The sequence below is a fragment of the Rana temporaria genome, chromosome 13, assembly GCF_905171775.1.
Source record: "Rana temporaria chromosome 13, aRanTem1.1, whole genome shotgun sequence".
In the NCBI taxonomy this organism is placed as follows: Eukaryota; Metazoa; Chordata; class Amphibia; order Anura; family Ranidae; genus Rana; species Rana temporaria.
In genome coordinates, this window is record NC_053501.1 from 61,588,837 (window position 1) to 61,604,050 (window position 15,214).

The following is a 15,214-nucleotide window of genomic DNA, read 5'->3' on the forward strand; positions in this document are numbered from 1 at the left end:
ATGTGCATGGGTGCTGTGAACTTGGGACTATCTTCCCAGACTTTTCTCTGTAGAGAATAGAAGATTACAATCTAAAGACAAGGAATGACCCTTGTGGAATGCACCCTGCCGCTGTCGTCTGACCACACAGTTAACACCAGAAGCAGAGCATTGTTAGTGCCACATACAACACGTCATGAGAGGCTGACGGTTGTAATCACGGTAGCATCCGGTGCAGCATGTTCATTTTAAGGAGAATATCTGAGCATGAAAAGCTGATGACCTGCAGCTCTGTGTTGGTGCACCTGCTAACACCAGGACAGTGGGGAAAAAATCTGAGAGGTATTATTCACTGTTAATGTATTATAAATGAATTGAAACTAGTGACATGCAAGGAAAATAATGAGACGGGAGACAGTGATGGTACATGATGAACAAAGCACATTTATAATGATATGAGTAAATATATTCGCATCATCGGCTAACCACTAGTTACACTGTATTGTCATAAAAACTTACAGAGCTACAGAGACTATTAACGATAAATAACCATTACCAATTAAAACACAGTTTGTACGACAGCTTTGCTCTTTCCATTTTTAAAAACAAGCAATATCATTCCTTTTTTTAATATATATCAGTTTTCTCTTCTTGAAAATGTTTTTTTTTCTTTCTGTAATCAAAGAGAAAGTGAAAATGGAAGGAAAGTAAGAAGAAATTGACTTGATCATCAGATTGGAATGGCTGGTGTCCCCCAAACTTGAGAGGCCTGTGACGCAACTTCTGAGTAGCCCAGTATTCCTCACAGGCTTCTGGGAAGTTTGGGGGCTCATAACAGTGAACAGAAACTGTACAGGAGTAAGGCAGGAAAGTTAAGGGTAAGGGAACTGACAGTAAGGACTGGAGGTCTTAAATCAATATTCCAGTATCCACTGAATATGGGACACTGTTGACTCAATAAAACCAAATAGTGATGAAGGTCATTTTTTTAAAGTTCAATGAACTAAATAAAAAAAAAAATCATAAGGGTTAAAAAAAAGAAAACAAAAGATCACAGTTCAGAAAGAGAGATGCTGGACGAGAAGCCAGACGAGAGGACATCACAATCATTGTTCAGTTATCGGTTGCACAGGAGGAGCAGCGGAAAATGTCACTGAGTTGGTTATGATGGACGTTATCAATGAATTGAAGTTGAGATGGAAGGAAAACTGTTGTTTGGGAATTTCTCAGCCTGATGATCCAGAGGTAGCCAGCATTTTAGTTTTTTTTTTCTTTTTTTTTATTATTATTATTTACTATTTTAATTACTCTCTTTGTCCATTGATTTTGATTTTTTTTTATTGTTTTACGACTGCATGCATAGCATGAGAAGATGCTGGGTTTATGAACGGCCACATTTTCAGTGGCTTGAGGTGGCCCAAATGCAGAGGTTAACATAATGATCTGGCTAGTTGGCACTCAGAAACATGGAGGAGGTGACAAGTTGGAGAACAAAAAAGGCTTATTCTAGAAAATAAAACCAATAAAAATGGCCCTTGGAGGAACCTGTACTGTGACAGGTAGACACACGCCGGAAATGAACACTATCTCAGCTAAACGAGCATGCAGGGAAGTACTGACTGAAGCCGACATAAAGATGCCCCACGGAAAAAGAACATGCAGGTAAACGACTATCGGAGCCTGCGATGGCTGGTTGAGCCTTGCCCCGGAGGGATCAAAAACAGCTAAAAATCACAGATACTGTTCACAGTAAAATCTACATTGACAACACTAAGAGATCGCTAGTGTTAAAATTATACACAATCAGAAGCGTTTTTAAAAGGCAACGCCCTCGCTAAGTCGTTGCAGATAATGAAACCTCATCAACTAACAGTTGGCACTTTAATCTGTTGTGTGTGTGCGTGATTTGGCTTAGAAAAAACTCCAATACGCTCACAGCACAGCATTATATCTAAAAGGGGAGAGGATGTTAATGGATCAACTGGTGCATGGCTGGCCAGGAGCTAGGGGGTCTGCTTAAAACCCCAGTCCTACGAACCCCAAATGTAAACCTTTAACCTGAATTGAAAGCAATAGTTAAGTATCTTGATCATATCCTACCTTGGAGAAGAACAAACATTGTAGCTAGAGGTTGTGCGTAAAAAAGAGGAATGCCTTCTGAGTTACAATTGTACCACCTCAGCCCTGCAATCATAGCAATTAATTGGTTAACTAGGACTGCCATGATGAAATGTTACTAAAAGGGTGACAGCGTTGTTTCTCCAGAGCAGGATTGGAAACAAGGTCATCTAGGGGAGGAAAGAAAGCTAGGCTGATTTATTAAGCAATTAAAACAAGATGGGGTGAGAGACTGGGGATTTAAAAGGATTTCAGCATGAGGGGGCAGGAGGGAAAACCCAATGAAGGAAGAAAACAGACACAGCTCTTGTCAAAACTGAACGTCACCCATCAGAGTAGTTAAATCTGATGAGATTTATGAGCCATAAATGAGAGAAATGGAGCCTGGCCAGCCGGAATATTCACCGCCATACAGGTTGTTATGAAGACACTGATCTGTAAACTTATCAAAAAAGGTTATTTTTTTCCACAGTTTTAACCATTTTAATATATATTTTACAGTGCTTTTTTGCAACTATATTGCTTTTAGATAATATATATATATATATATCTCTCTTTTAATGTTTTAATTTAAAACTATTTTTCTTTTTTTTTTTTATTCCAAAACATGTGTTCCCTCACACACTGCCACCCCAGGGCAGGACGCATGAGTGAAGTTGGACAGTGCTTTTGATTTCTTTACTCCCTTTTTGTTTTATAGGTACCTCACCCACCCAACCCTCCTGCTGTTTTCCAGCAAAACAGTAGTTCAGTTACAGCGTCGCTAAGGACTAATACTGATTACCTTGTGATTCTGAAGGGACCAGCAACACGTGGCTCTGCAATGCATTACTGGACACGTCAGCCCTCACAGAGATTAAAATTAATGTGTCACTTCATGTTTACATTCAGTTCATTTTCGACTACAACAATGCTGGTAAAATGGCAGGCTTCAAAAATTTTTTTTTTTTTTTTTTTTTTTTTTTACTTTCTGACGCGTAAACAATAAAACCTCAACAAGAGAGAGATAACCTGTCAAAATCCTTCAAATAAAAATTAAAAAACTTAAAAAAATAAAAAACACTAAAAAAATTCCCTCTCTAAAACATCCGTAGAACATGTATTATTTACAGATGCGCTTTGTCAACACTGTTGCGTTCATTTGCATAATTATATATTAATAACCCGACGCACACACTTCCCCTGCCAATAACAAAAAACAAAACGAAAAAAGAATATCCAAATAAAAAATAAAATATAAATCGCTCCTGCAAAATACAGTACATCCATGAAAAGAAGAAAAGGGATTGGGTAGGGGGACAATTAAGTTAACATCCAGGAAAGGGAAGGAAGGGGAGGTCATTTAACCCACTTTCTGTGGGTTGGCCGCCCGGACACCTTGCTCATAAGTGACTCGTTGCGTTATTAGATACTGGGCAGCTTGTGTGGCGGCTGGTGTGCCTGTTATGGTTACCTTCCGGTTTCTGGTGCCGGGGACAAACTCCCCCTTTTTAGAGATCTGTATCCTGGCTCCAGTCAACTCCTGATATTCGACCAATGTCTTGCCACCTTTGCCAAGTATGGCACCTACCAAATTTTCTGGCACGGCAATTTCTACTACGTCCTTGGAGCCGTCCGTTGACTTCTCAGTCCCCAAAATGGCGCTAGCAGCTAGAGGGGATGCTGCCCCGAAATATCCATTGGTAGCTGCGGTGGCAGCAGCCAAGCTGCCTAGTGCAAACGTCCCAGCCGCTCCTCCTGCAGTGCCACCACCCCCAGTTGCTTCACTGGCATACGTAGCTAGCAAATTGGCTGCTGCAGCTGCGGCTGGGTTGGCACTTGCAGCAGCAGCTGCTAATGCTCCTGTGGCTGCTGCTTGACTCAATCCCAACCCTAATGTATTGAGGTTGTAACCATAACTGGCCAAAGTGTTGAGTGCTGATGTAATAGCAACTAGATCATTGCCTGTAAAGCCAGAGAGAACAGTGGGGAATGCTGCTACCCCAGCAAGGTTAGCATGTCCTAGGAGCCCTGCAGCAGCAGCAGCCGTAGGTAGAACTTCAGCAGTGTTGGCATAAGGGGATCCTGTGGGATTGGAGTTAGCTACAGGTCCTGTAACATTGGCATAGCTGATGTTCAGACAGCTACCACTCTGTGGGTCCTCTTGGATCTTCTGCACTATCAGCTCTACTGCCTTGCGGTTTTGCTCTGGCTCGCCACTTACAGTCACCACTCGTTCCTGCAGATTAATGCCGTCTGGTTTCTGGGAAAGCTGCACCCATGCACCAGACTGTTCCATTACCGCCTTCACAGTGGCACCTCCCTTCCCGATGATCAGACCTGCAGTGCTGTTTGGAACGATGATCTTCACCTAAGGTCAAAAAAGCATGAAGAGGAGCCCATAAAAAAGAAAAAGAGAAAGACAGATGGAAATCACATGAAAAATAAAGAAGCATAAATCTCAATGAGGTGTATGATGAAGGACAGTAACTAAGCGAAATATAGTAATATTGTTACATGGCAAATTTATAATGGGTATCTATTTTTAGTCAAAAACCTTAAGAATCACCATTAAAGAGTCAATAATTTTGAGAACAACAATTTAAAGGTAGTGAAGAGCTTTTTATTTTAAACTCTAATAAGAACACCTATGCTAATAAATGGGACTCTATGGTTGCCAAAAATAGCTATTAGGTAAAAATAATAATATTAATTTACTGTTACATAAATATAAAGGGCCAGTTCACACCAGGATGCTCTGTGTTTCTGGCACAGAATTCAAAACACACTGGGGTTGATTTACTAAAGGCAAGTAGACTGTGCACTTTTGCGAATGCAGTTGCTCCAGGGGTAAGTAAATAAAGGAGAGCTCTGCTGACTTCCATCATCCAATCATGTGCAAGTAAAAATCCCTTTTTTTATTTTCCTTGCATGTGATTGGGTATTCTTTGTGAAGTGAACTTTTACCTCACTTACTAAGCTTTGGAACAATTGCACTTGCAAAAGTGCACAGTCTATTTGCCATTAGTAAATCAACCCCAAATCCTTTACTAGCTGCTGCAGGTGCCAATGTAATGTTGACAGCACCCCAAATGCAGATTGCAAATGCAGTGCATGTGCAGGCACCAAATCACACGGTAGTACCATGCAATTTGATTCTGCACATTTTTTTTTAAATGGTGCATGCATTCCCAGCATTCTGGTGCAATTTCAACCCATTCATATGAATAGGCTGCAAAATTGCATCACATTGTAATGCGTAAGAATTCATATGAACCAGCCCTTTAAAGTAAGATAAAAATGAAAACTGTTGTTAAAAAGCAAGAAGCTTAGGGGCATGGGCCACAGTTGGGATGCATGTCACAGCACTGTTTAAATCACATACATAAATCAAGTTACAAGAATGACTTATAACCTTATGTCTCACTTAGGCCTGGAAGTTTAATTGATTTTAATAGTTTTAAACATCTTGTTTCAGATTGTAGGAGGGCTTTATCACTATCACCTCCTCTACTGTTACCGGTAGTGTTTATATTGTCTAAAGCATAGAATTGAAATTAGAAGCTGATTGACTACCACCAGAGTATGCACTCTCCAGTTTAAGCTTTGACAAAAAACTGGAAGCTGATTGGTTTCTATGCAGAACTGCACCAGATTTAGCACTCTCCTGTTTTATTAAATTTACCACTATGTGTGTTACTGGACTTATCATCAGGTGAAATATAGTAAACGTTTATTTTTGGGTTTAACACCACTTTAATATACACATAATAATAACATATTGATTTATACATATCATAGTTGGTAGCTATTTTTGGTACCCTTAAAGTCCCATTTATATAACTAGGTGTTCTGCTTTTCAGGTTACAAGGAATGTGGTGCTAATGGTTATCTATCAATTCAATTGAGATTGTGTATTAGTCCCTAGTAAGACTTTAAGTTTTAGCATGCCCAGCACAAATAGGTTTAGCATTTTACAATAATGGAAGAGAACTGATTGACCAAGCTCATGTTATGGCACGGCACTAAAATTTCCACAAAAAACTGTTTATAAATTTTCAAATGGCAAATAAAATATAACTTTATATAATATAATAAAATATAACTCTGCTAAGGCTATTGTTCCAGTGCCATCTGATAATCTTTGGGAGGATGTATGAACACTGAAGACAAGAAAATGTACATATATCTACAATAACAACCAACTACATTGACATTTTCCATGGGCAACACTTCCACTTTACCTTTCCTTAAAGTGGTCCTAAAGCTTTTAGTTTTTTTCCACTTTAATGCATAGAATGCATTAAGGTGAAAAACCTTGCGTGCTGCAGCTCCCTCTCAGAACCCTCCCCTTTTTCTTACCTGAGCCTGATCTGATCCAGCGTTGTGCATTAGCGCAGTGGATCCTGCCACTGTCTCTCTCTTCATTGGACAGGTTGATTGCAGCAGGAACTATTGGCTCTCACTGCTGTCAATCAAATCCTGTGCCACGGGAATGGGGGGGTGGGCCTGAGGACTGTTGTCTGTGTCAAAAGACGCATCAGTGGGACTTGGGAGCGAGCCTGCGCGGGTGGCCCCACGGAAAGCCTCTTTTCGTGGGGGCAACTGATGAAGAGGAGGGGCGTGGAGCGCCAGCAGAGGACCCCAGAAGAGGAGGATTGGGGTTGCTCTGTGCAAAACTATTAAACAGAGCAGGTAAATATAGGCATGTTCGATATTTATATATAAAATAAAAACAATGAAGGTTTACAACCACCTTAAAATAGAACTATAGGCAAAACCTTTTCTTTTTTTCATTTTGGATAGAGTAAAGGAGGATCATAACCTCTGTCAGACATGTTTTCACCATCCGTGTCCCATTGCCGGGATTTCCCTTCACTTCCTGTCCCATTGCCAAACTCGTTGGGGACTCCCAGGTCACCAGAACTACTGTTTCCATTGGAAGATATCCCCTCTATTAATTTTCTGAGGACAACCCAAAATGTGGGATTTTTTTTTTACTTTCCCTTTCAATGATAATGGAAAACAGGACGAAGAGAGAGGGGGAATCTTCTTAACGGAGAGTCTAGAGAGCAAAAACTTCTGTGTTCTGATCTCTCTCCACCCTATCCAAAACGAAAACACGTTTTTCCTTTAGTTATACTTTAAGTATAATTAAGACCCTTTGTTTGGTAGTACACATCAGGAGAGATTTCAGCTGGAGAGTGCAAAATCTGGTGTAGCTGTGCATAGAAACCAATCAGTTTCCAGGTTTTATTGTCAAAGCTAATTGAACAACATGAAGTTAGAAGCTGATTGGCTACCATGCACAGCTGCACCAGATTTTGCACGCTCTGGTTTTAGTAAATTCACCCCATGTTGTCTAATACAGGGATATTCCTATAAATAAATCTCAACCTTAAATGTTTTTTTTCTGTCCAAAACTCTCCCATTCTTTGAAAGAATAAAGAGTTGTATACTTTTACTGGTAGATACATTATAAGGCTTGCTATAATTCTAACCACACATGACCCATAGTTGGCAAATAAAGCCACAAATATTTGTAACAAGCCATGAACGTGACATGGGGGCTATGATCAACATGTACAAATATATAAGGGGTCCATATAGTGAACTTGGTGTTGAGTTATTCACTTTATGGTCAACACTGAGGACAAGGGGGCACTCTTTACGTCTAGAGGAAAAGAGATTTCATCTCCAAATACGGAAAGGTTTCTTTACAGTAAGAGCTGTAAAAATGTGGAACAGACTCCCTCCAGACGTGGTTCTGGCCAGCTCAGTAGATTGCTTTAAGAAAGGCCTTGATTCTTTCCTAAATGTACATAATATAACTGAGTACTAAGATTTGTAGGTAAAATTGATCCGGGTAAAATCCGATTGCCTCTCGGGGGATCAGGAAGGAATTTTTTGTCCTGCTGTAGCAAATTGGATCATGCTCTGCTTTTTTTTTTTTTTTTTTGCCTTCCTCTGGATCAACTGTGGGTATGGAGTTGGGTGTATGGGATTGTACTGTGTTTTTTATTGTGTTTTTTTATTTTTTGTGGTTGAACTGGATGGACTTATGTCTTTTTTCAACCTGACTAAATATGTAACTATGTAACTATGACATCCATTATAGGTGCAAGTCATTACAATGTTGTCCATGTTGTAAATAAATGTAACATTCTTTCTAGGGTCAAATAACAACCTTATCCCTCAATCTCTAAGATAATGATCTGTGTATCCTCTGTTGTTATCTGTAATGCTGAGTGTACACAGTACAATAACTTTCGATCAGAAGATAGTTTCAGAAGATTTTCTTTCACAAACATTATTGTTTGAAAGGATTGTTGAAGAATCAGTTTATGAACTTGACTTGATTTTCTATCGGGACAGATCATTCCTAGAGTATATGTTGTTAATACATAATGCGACTGATTTCATTATTGTGATATTTATGTATTAAAATTTATTTTTGATACATCTCTATACAGGTACTCCTCACTTAACGACCAGATTCCATTCTAATGACCAGGTCATTAAACAAATTGGTTGTTAAATGAGGAGTCACAAGAAACCAATATTTTAAGCATTCTAAGCATAAAGGTAAAAAAAACATTCCCTAAATAGCTTCCTTTTACTTAGTGCAGTCCTCCTTCACTTACCTCATCCTTCCATTTTGCTTTTAAATGTCCTTATTTCTTATGAGAAATCCTCACTTCCTGTTCTTCTGTCTGTAACTACACACAGTAATGCGAGGCTTTCTCCCTGGTGTGGAGAAAGCCTCTTAAGGGGGCGAGCAGGAGTGTCAGGAAACTCTCTACTTTGCAGATAGAGAAAGGAGCTGTGTGTTAGTGGGTGTCCTGACACTCCTGCTCGCCCCCTCCCCTCTCAAGAGGCTTTCTCCACACCAAGAAGAAAGCCTTTGCATTACTGTGTGTAGTTACAGACAGAAGAACAGGAAGTGAGGATTTCTCAGAAGAAATAAGGACATTTAAAAGCAAAATCGAAGGATGAGGTAAGTGAAGGAGGACTGCACTAAGGTAAAGGAAGCTATTTAGGAAAAAAAATGTTTTACCTTTACAACGCCTTTAACTACTGTACTATACTGTATTGTGAAAAAAAGGTCTAAAACACAAAACTCCAGCTAAATAATGTTTTTTTTAATTTGCCTAAGTACGGAACACAAATAAAAATTCTGTACTGTATTATACAATACAATGATGTCCAGCATGTCATTCAGGTGGGGAGAGCAGGTCGTAAGTCCAAGCAGTCGTTAAACAGGTATGTCGTTAAATGAGATGTATCTGTATCTATTTATAGTATGTTACATCTTTTGTGTAGAACACAGTGTATTTGGGTTTTCTGTTCCCCTATGTGCTTTAAATAATATTTCTTGGATTCGGGAGTGAAGTAGGGCTTTATTCTCCACTCATCTTGTTGGCTGCCTTACATCTAAGTTTAAATGATGTCAGAATGTTGTGCTAATTAGCAACTTTTGGGTTGTGCAACATTGCATAAGCAGAGACATCTAAGTTATTGGAAAGGGTTAAAGGTTCAATGCCACCCAAGCGAGATGCAAAGGGGTGAGAACGGATCCTGACAGGCACTCATAGGCAGGAGAACACCCGTAAATTACAAAATCGCTGGCAGGACCAAAGAGCGCAGAGTGTAATTGACTGTAATGAAACATTGTAATGAAATGATTGATCTAATTAGCTATGCCTGGTTATCAGTTGTCCCCTCTGCATGAGGTGGGTGTCTCAGTTTCATTCTTCATGCATGTAATTTTTGTAATGGAGAAGGAGACCCATCGCGTTTGGTGCTGGCTATAAAGTATGTTTCTTCCACACTGATATGTATCTATCTTTATATATTTTCTGTACCCTAAATATGGAAGGACAGTACCCAGTTTATCATATGGCACTTGAACAGGTTGTTTTATTACTAACTGTTAAGTAAGCAAAATTACAAGATTAAAAATACTATTCTAAGCATGTTTTCTTAGACAAGCTGTCCATTTCTATTTCCAGCTAAGTTGTAACTTAAAACAGTTGGGAGTGCCAATTTTTTTTCATAGTACAATTGGTTGCTTAAGGAAACGGGGAACTGAAAGAACGATTCCTGTAACATCTGTGTATGTTTGACTTGTGGGGCCCCAAAGAGTCAAATGTCTCTCTAATACCTCGTACATATGATCGGAATTTCTGATGGTAAAAATCTGACAGAATTTTTTCATCGGATATTCCGACCGTGTGTATGCCCCATCGGAGTTAGAAAGAGAACATGTTCTCTTTTTTTCCGATGGAAAAAAATTCTATCGGAAGTTCCGTTTGTCTGTATGGAACTCCGACGGAGAAAAAAACATGCATGCTCGGAAACAATTCGACGCATGCTTGGAAGCATTGAACTTAATTTTTACTAGGCTCGTCGTAGTGTTGTACATCACCGCGTTTTTGACGGTCGGAATTTGGTGTGTCCGTGTGTATGCAAGACAGCTTGAACGGAATTCCGTCGGAAAAACCCGTTGGAGTTTATTCCGGTGAAAACTCTGATCGTGTGTACAGGGCATAAGGTTGGGTTCACATATGTGCGGCTGCGGTTCCCAGCATTGGTCTGGTGCATCCCTGTCCACCAGTTCAGATGTGAATGAGGTCCTAATTTTTGCCTGAATTCCCACCTGAACTAGACCCAAAGACACACAGGACCCTTTTGGAATGTGGAACGCTGCTGCCCCAGACCTGTGAACCCGGCTCCATTGCAAGCCGGGCACACTCCATGTCAATGGAATTGAATGCTGGGAAACCCACATCTATTTTGTAAACCTGGCCTAAGAGTGATATGCCAAGACATAGCTGCCAATCCATAAAAGGCATAGTTCACCTTTACTAACAAAACAACCTATGCAGATAAGGGATGTCTGTAAATAAAAACAAACTGTGAAGCTTTCACCAAGTTAAATAATGCCCTTTCTATAGGAGGAGGCCATTTATGTACCTCATGAAGAATAACTGGAAAAGTCTTAGGACTTTGCTAAGGGCGTTCCTAAGAGATGCCTTGCTGTTACTGGTCACCATCACAGAAGCAAGCTTTTTCTCTCTCACATGCGGTTTCTCTCCCCTGATACAGTAGCTCTGAGTTCAGTGTTTGAAAGCTCACTACTGTGATGATGGAGGTGAACGGTAACAGCTAGGCATCTCTTAGCAACATCCTAGGAGTTTTCCAGTTTGGCTTCATGAGGTATGTAAATGGCCTACACCTATAGCAAGGACATTATTCAGCTGTGGTCAAAGCTGCACAGTTTGTTTTTATCTACAGCAGCCCTTTATCTGCACGTGCATTTTGTTTTTTGGTAAAGGTGAACTAAACCTTTAAAGCAGAACTCCAGTGAAAATCTTTTTTGCTGCTTTGGATAGCAGGGGGAAATGTTGGAACCTTTGTCAGATTTTTTTTTATAATGCTGTCTGTAGCCACCCTGGTGGAGAGGTTTTCCTGTTCTGTTCCTGAAAACAGTAAGTAAGTGGAAATCTCCCCAAAGTGTGGGGGGGGGGGTGGATTCTGACCTTTGACAGTTGTCACTAGAACCGGTATTCCCATTTCAAGCTTTTTTTCTTTATATACTGTGATTTAGGATTTTTCTGCACTTGATGAAACTGATCTTTAGGGCATTTACAGTGAAAGAAATCTCTTAAATGTGGACACAAATGGCAAAAAAAGTCTGACAGAAGTTTGCAGCCTTACTTACTTGGTGCAAAACTAGAAAAAACATTTTCACTGAAGTTCCACATTAATGGCATTGTCATACCACTGGGGCCCATCCTAGTGTTCTGCCTGACCGTATTGATGTATGAATATGATGACATTCCCATTCATCTTCATGAAAGGGAACGACTGATACCCACATACATACATTCAACAAATTAGAAAATATTGGTGCACCTTAACAATTGAAGCTGAAACACTCTTTATCTACCCCAAAGTAAACTCAGAAACCAAATCAGGTGTATTTATTGCTTGTGTATGGCGCTCTTATGCCTGTTTCAAGCAAAACAAATTTGGAGCTGGAAGCCCATACACGTTAAGCTCAATTGACAAGGACAAACTGAATGTTTTCCCTTGCTTTTATTTCATATGTATATATGGGCTAAAACTAGAAGGCATATAAGCTGCCTGGAGGTTCAAGGCTGCCTTAGAACTCCGTTAGCCAACCACAATGATCTGCCTGCAAACATTCATAGGATCACTTTTTAAAACTAAACAGTCAAGTACCTGATTAATATAGATTAGCATCAGTAGTATGGATTACGCAATACTAACAAATTAACTCTGGATTTTAGCAATTTATTACTATTTCAAAGTTTATATATGTATTTTCTAAAACATTACACTAATATTATAAATGGTACCACATCTCAATCTCATATTGTACCTTTGCAATAGAAATATTAAAAAATAAATGTTTTACTCTAATAAATAAAATAAATTAACAAAACAAGGTAAAGTAAAAATGTCCTGAAATCGATGTAGAGAATAATGGAGTCAATGGATTATCTGAGAAATTACAGTTTTAGTGTTCGCCAAAACTTTGCGGCCTATTTGTAAAGATCAAAATGAAATTTTTTCCAATATTGTTACTTTTTATGCTGTCCGGGGATTTTCCTCTACTCACGTTAATGTATTTTATAAAGGTAATACTTAAACTATTAAAATTAGATTTGCTAATTTATAAACATCTACTCACTTTTTTTTTTGCTAAAAATGTCACCAATAATTTAGGTCACCCCAAACTAGGAGCTATCTATCATTTCCAATAAAAGGGAGCAAGACCACGAAATTTCCTTGACGTGGAGTAATTATTTTTTTAAACTGTATATATCAATATGTGTCCATTTTATTTTCTTACATCTTTTTACCTCGTGTATTATTGTTTCCAAATTTTATAAAATGGAAACGTGGTGGTGACATATGGTGCAGTATGGATAAACAAAGGACTTATTTTGCTGATCTATATAAATAGGCCCCATAGTATAAATGATCATTCATAAAATTCTTATAATATGAATTAATGAATCTTTTTCTAGTGATGTTATAATATATCAGGTCATTATTCATTCTTTCAAATCCCCATGTATGTATTTGATGTATGCCTGCTAATTAAAAAAGATGATAATTTCTATAATGCATATACTCAGGGTTATATATATATTTCAAGAACAGTTTTAAATTTTAATGAATTGTACAGTGCGTTATACTCCAACACTGGGGCCAATTGCTGAAAGCGTAAAGGGTCTGTTGCCCGGCCAGTGAGATTCCAACAGTCATGCTTCTGTGAGGTTAGAAAGTGATCGATAGTCTATTGCTAGGGATAATATAAACACTGTTTTACACTTTTCTTCACTATTTTTTTAAATCTGCTTTATTGAAGTAGAACATGCAGTACATCTCATGTAATATGAATCACCAAACGCTAAAATTAATTATGGACTTCATGAATAAAAGCATCAACCAACTATATATATTACCATTCAGCAACAATGTCTATTGCTATTCTTGCTAAATGCAGTGGGCTTGAGTATTAAAAGGCGGCTATTATGATAACCTGCTGTTATTTCCCCAAAAACTCCAGATTCACTTTTGCCCTGGCATATAGAAATTAAAATCCTGAGTAGGAGCTTGATTGTTGTTGTCTGTTGGTTGCCCTTATTAGTCTGCTTTTGAAAGATCATGTTTGACACATCTATCTATCTATCTATCTATCTATCTATCTATCTATCTATCTATCTATCTATCTATCTATCTATCTATCTATCTATCTACACTCCTAACTACATTGTTTCACATAGTAAGTCCATATTGTTCTATAATATATAATAATAAATATTTTTTAATAATCGTAGCAGTGATTAGTAGAGGCTGTGCGTCAATGAATGCCAACTACAGACAGCAACGTTGCCTAGAACATTGATGAGAATATAATGCATAGTTTAGTTGCTAAGGCTTGTCCAGTGCTTCAGTTGTATGAAACATAAATTGCCAGAAGCTTATTGGATGAATAACTTAAAGCTATTTCCACATAGATATTTAGCTGGAGTCTGGTTTTGAACAATATTATGAACTTTTAATTTTATTTTTTTTCTAGACAGTAGAACAAACATAATCTAGAACTGATACCCAGATCAACTATCTGAGTTTTCACTTTCTAACCAGCACTGCAAAGTAAAAAAAGCTGGAATCCATTGGTTTCTGTAGGCAACATATTTTCTTTCATCTTAGTTTTAATGAGTCCTCTGTGTATTGTATCACTTGACATAAACTAAGCATTATTAGTCTGGGATGTAAGAATTTAGTTAATGATGATCCCTGGCATGTAGATGGAATTCCACTTTTCTGTGTGAAAAATATGAGATATGGAGAATGGTACTGTACCTGGCTGGCTCTGGAGATGGTCATGGGGTCGGATGGAGAGGACTTGGTGGCTGGTGGTAATGATGACAATGTCTGCAGAACAAAGCAGGGTCAGAAGCAGAATTCAGTCAGCTCTAGTAATAAAATGACCCCTTCACTGCCAGCAGGCTGGAAAGTCATTCTGGGGCACACGCTGTCTGGCATTGAAAGTGTCCAACCAAAGGGGGAGGAAACATAAAAAACAAAGTAAAAGGCATTCTCAGGAAGAGCAAGGGTGGAGAGGAGGATGAATGACATTGGAAGAGTGACAAAAAACAAAACTATTTCACCAGGAAAGATAAGAAAGGAAAAAAATACCACCACAAGCAACGTATACAATTCTAAACAACTTGGATTGCTGCTACTATATGTGAGGAACCAGAATCGGATGTTTTATAATAGTATAACCAGTGTACTATTATGTGAGAATGGAGGGTTTAACATAGTAAGGACCATGCTAATCATTCAATTATAGATAGCACTATTCATCATGGGTTTTTAACCACAGTTAATCTAACTTCATGAGTCTCAGAGACCTGCAATAGTTGTGAACAATTGCCGCAATGCGCAACATTCAACAACCACTAAGGGTTCCTGTAGCCCATGTAATTAGTCTAATTAACTGTAATTTGTTACAAAACTGATCAGTTGAGGAGGCAGTGGTGATACTTGTTCTAGCCCAATGACACAGGAGCCCCAGGGGTTAATAATATCA

General features: G+C 38.6%; 1 protein-coding gene across 6 annotated transcripts in view; it reads right to left on the reverse strand.

Moving 5' to 3' along the window:
• Positions 1–400: 400 nt before the first annotated feature.
• Positions 401–15,214, reverse strand: part of NOVA1 (NOVA alternative splicing regulator 1) — a 131,207-nt gene continuing 116,393 nt past the window's right edge. For 5 of the 6 annotated variants that reach the window (XM_040333322.1, XM_040333317.1, XM_040333320.1 and 2 more), the window contains exons 4-5: positions 14,482–14,553; positions 401–4,447 (exon numbers count right to left, since the gene is read on the reverse strand). In XM_040333322.1, coding sequence (XP_040189256.1) covers positions 3,440–4,447; positions 14,482–14,553 — 1,080 coding nt within the window. In that variant the 3' untranslated portion in view covers positions 401–3,439. The remainder of the gene's footprint in view (positions 4,448–14,481; positions 14,554–15,214) is intronic. The other variant, XM_040333319.1, reaches the window with a different exon arrangement.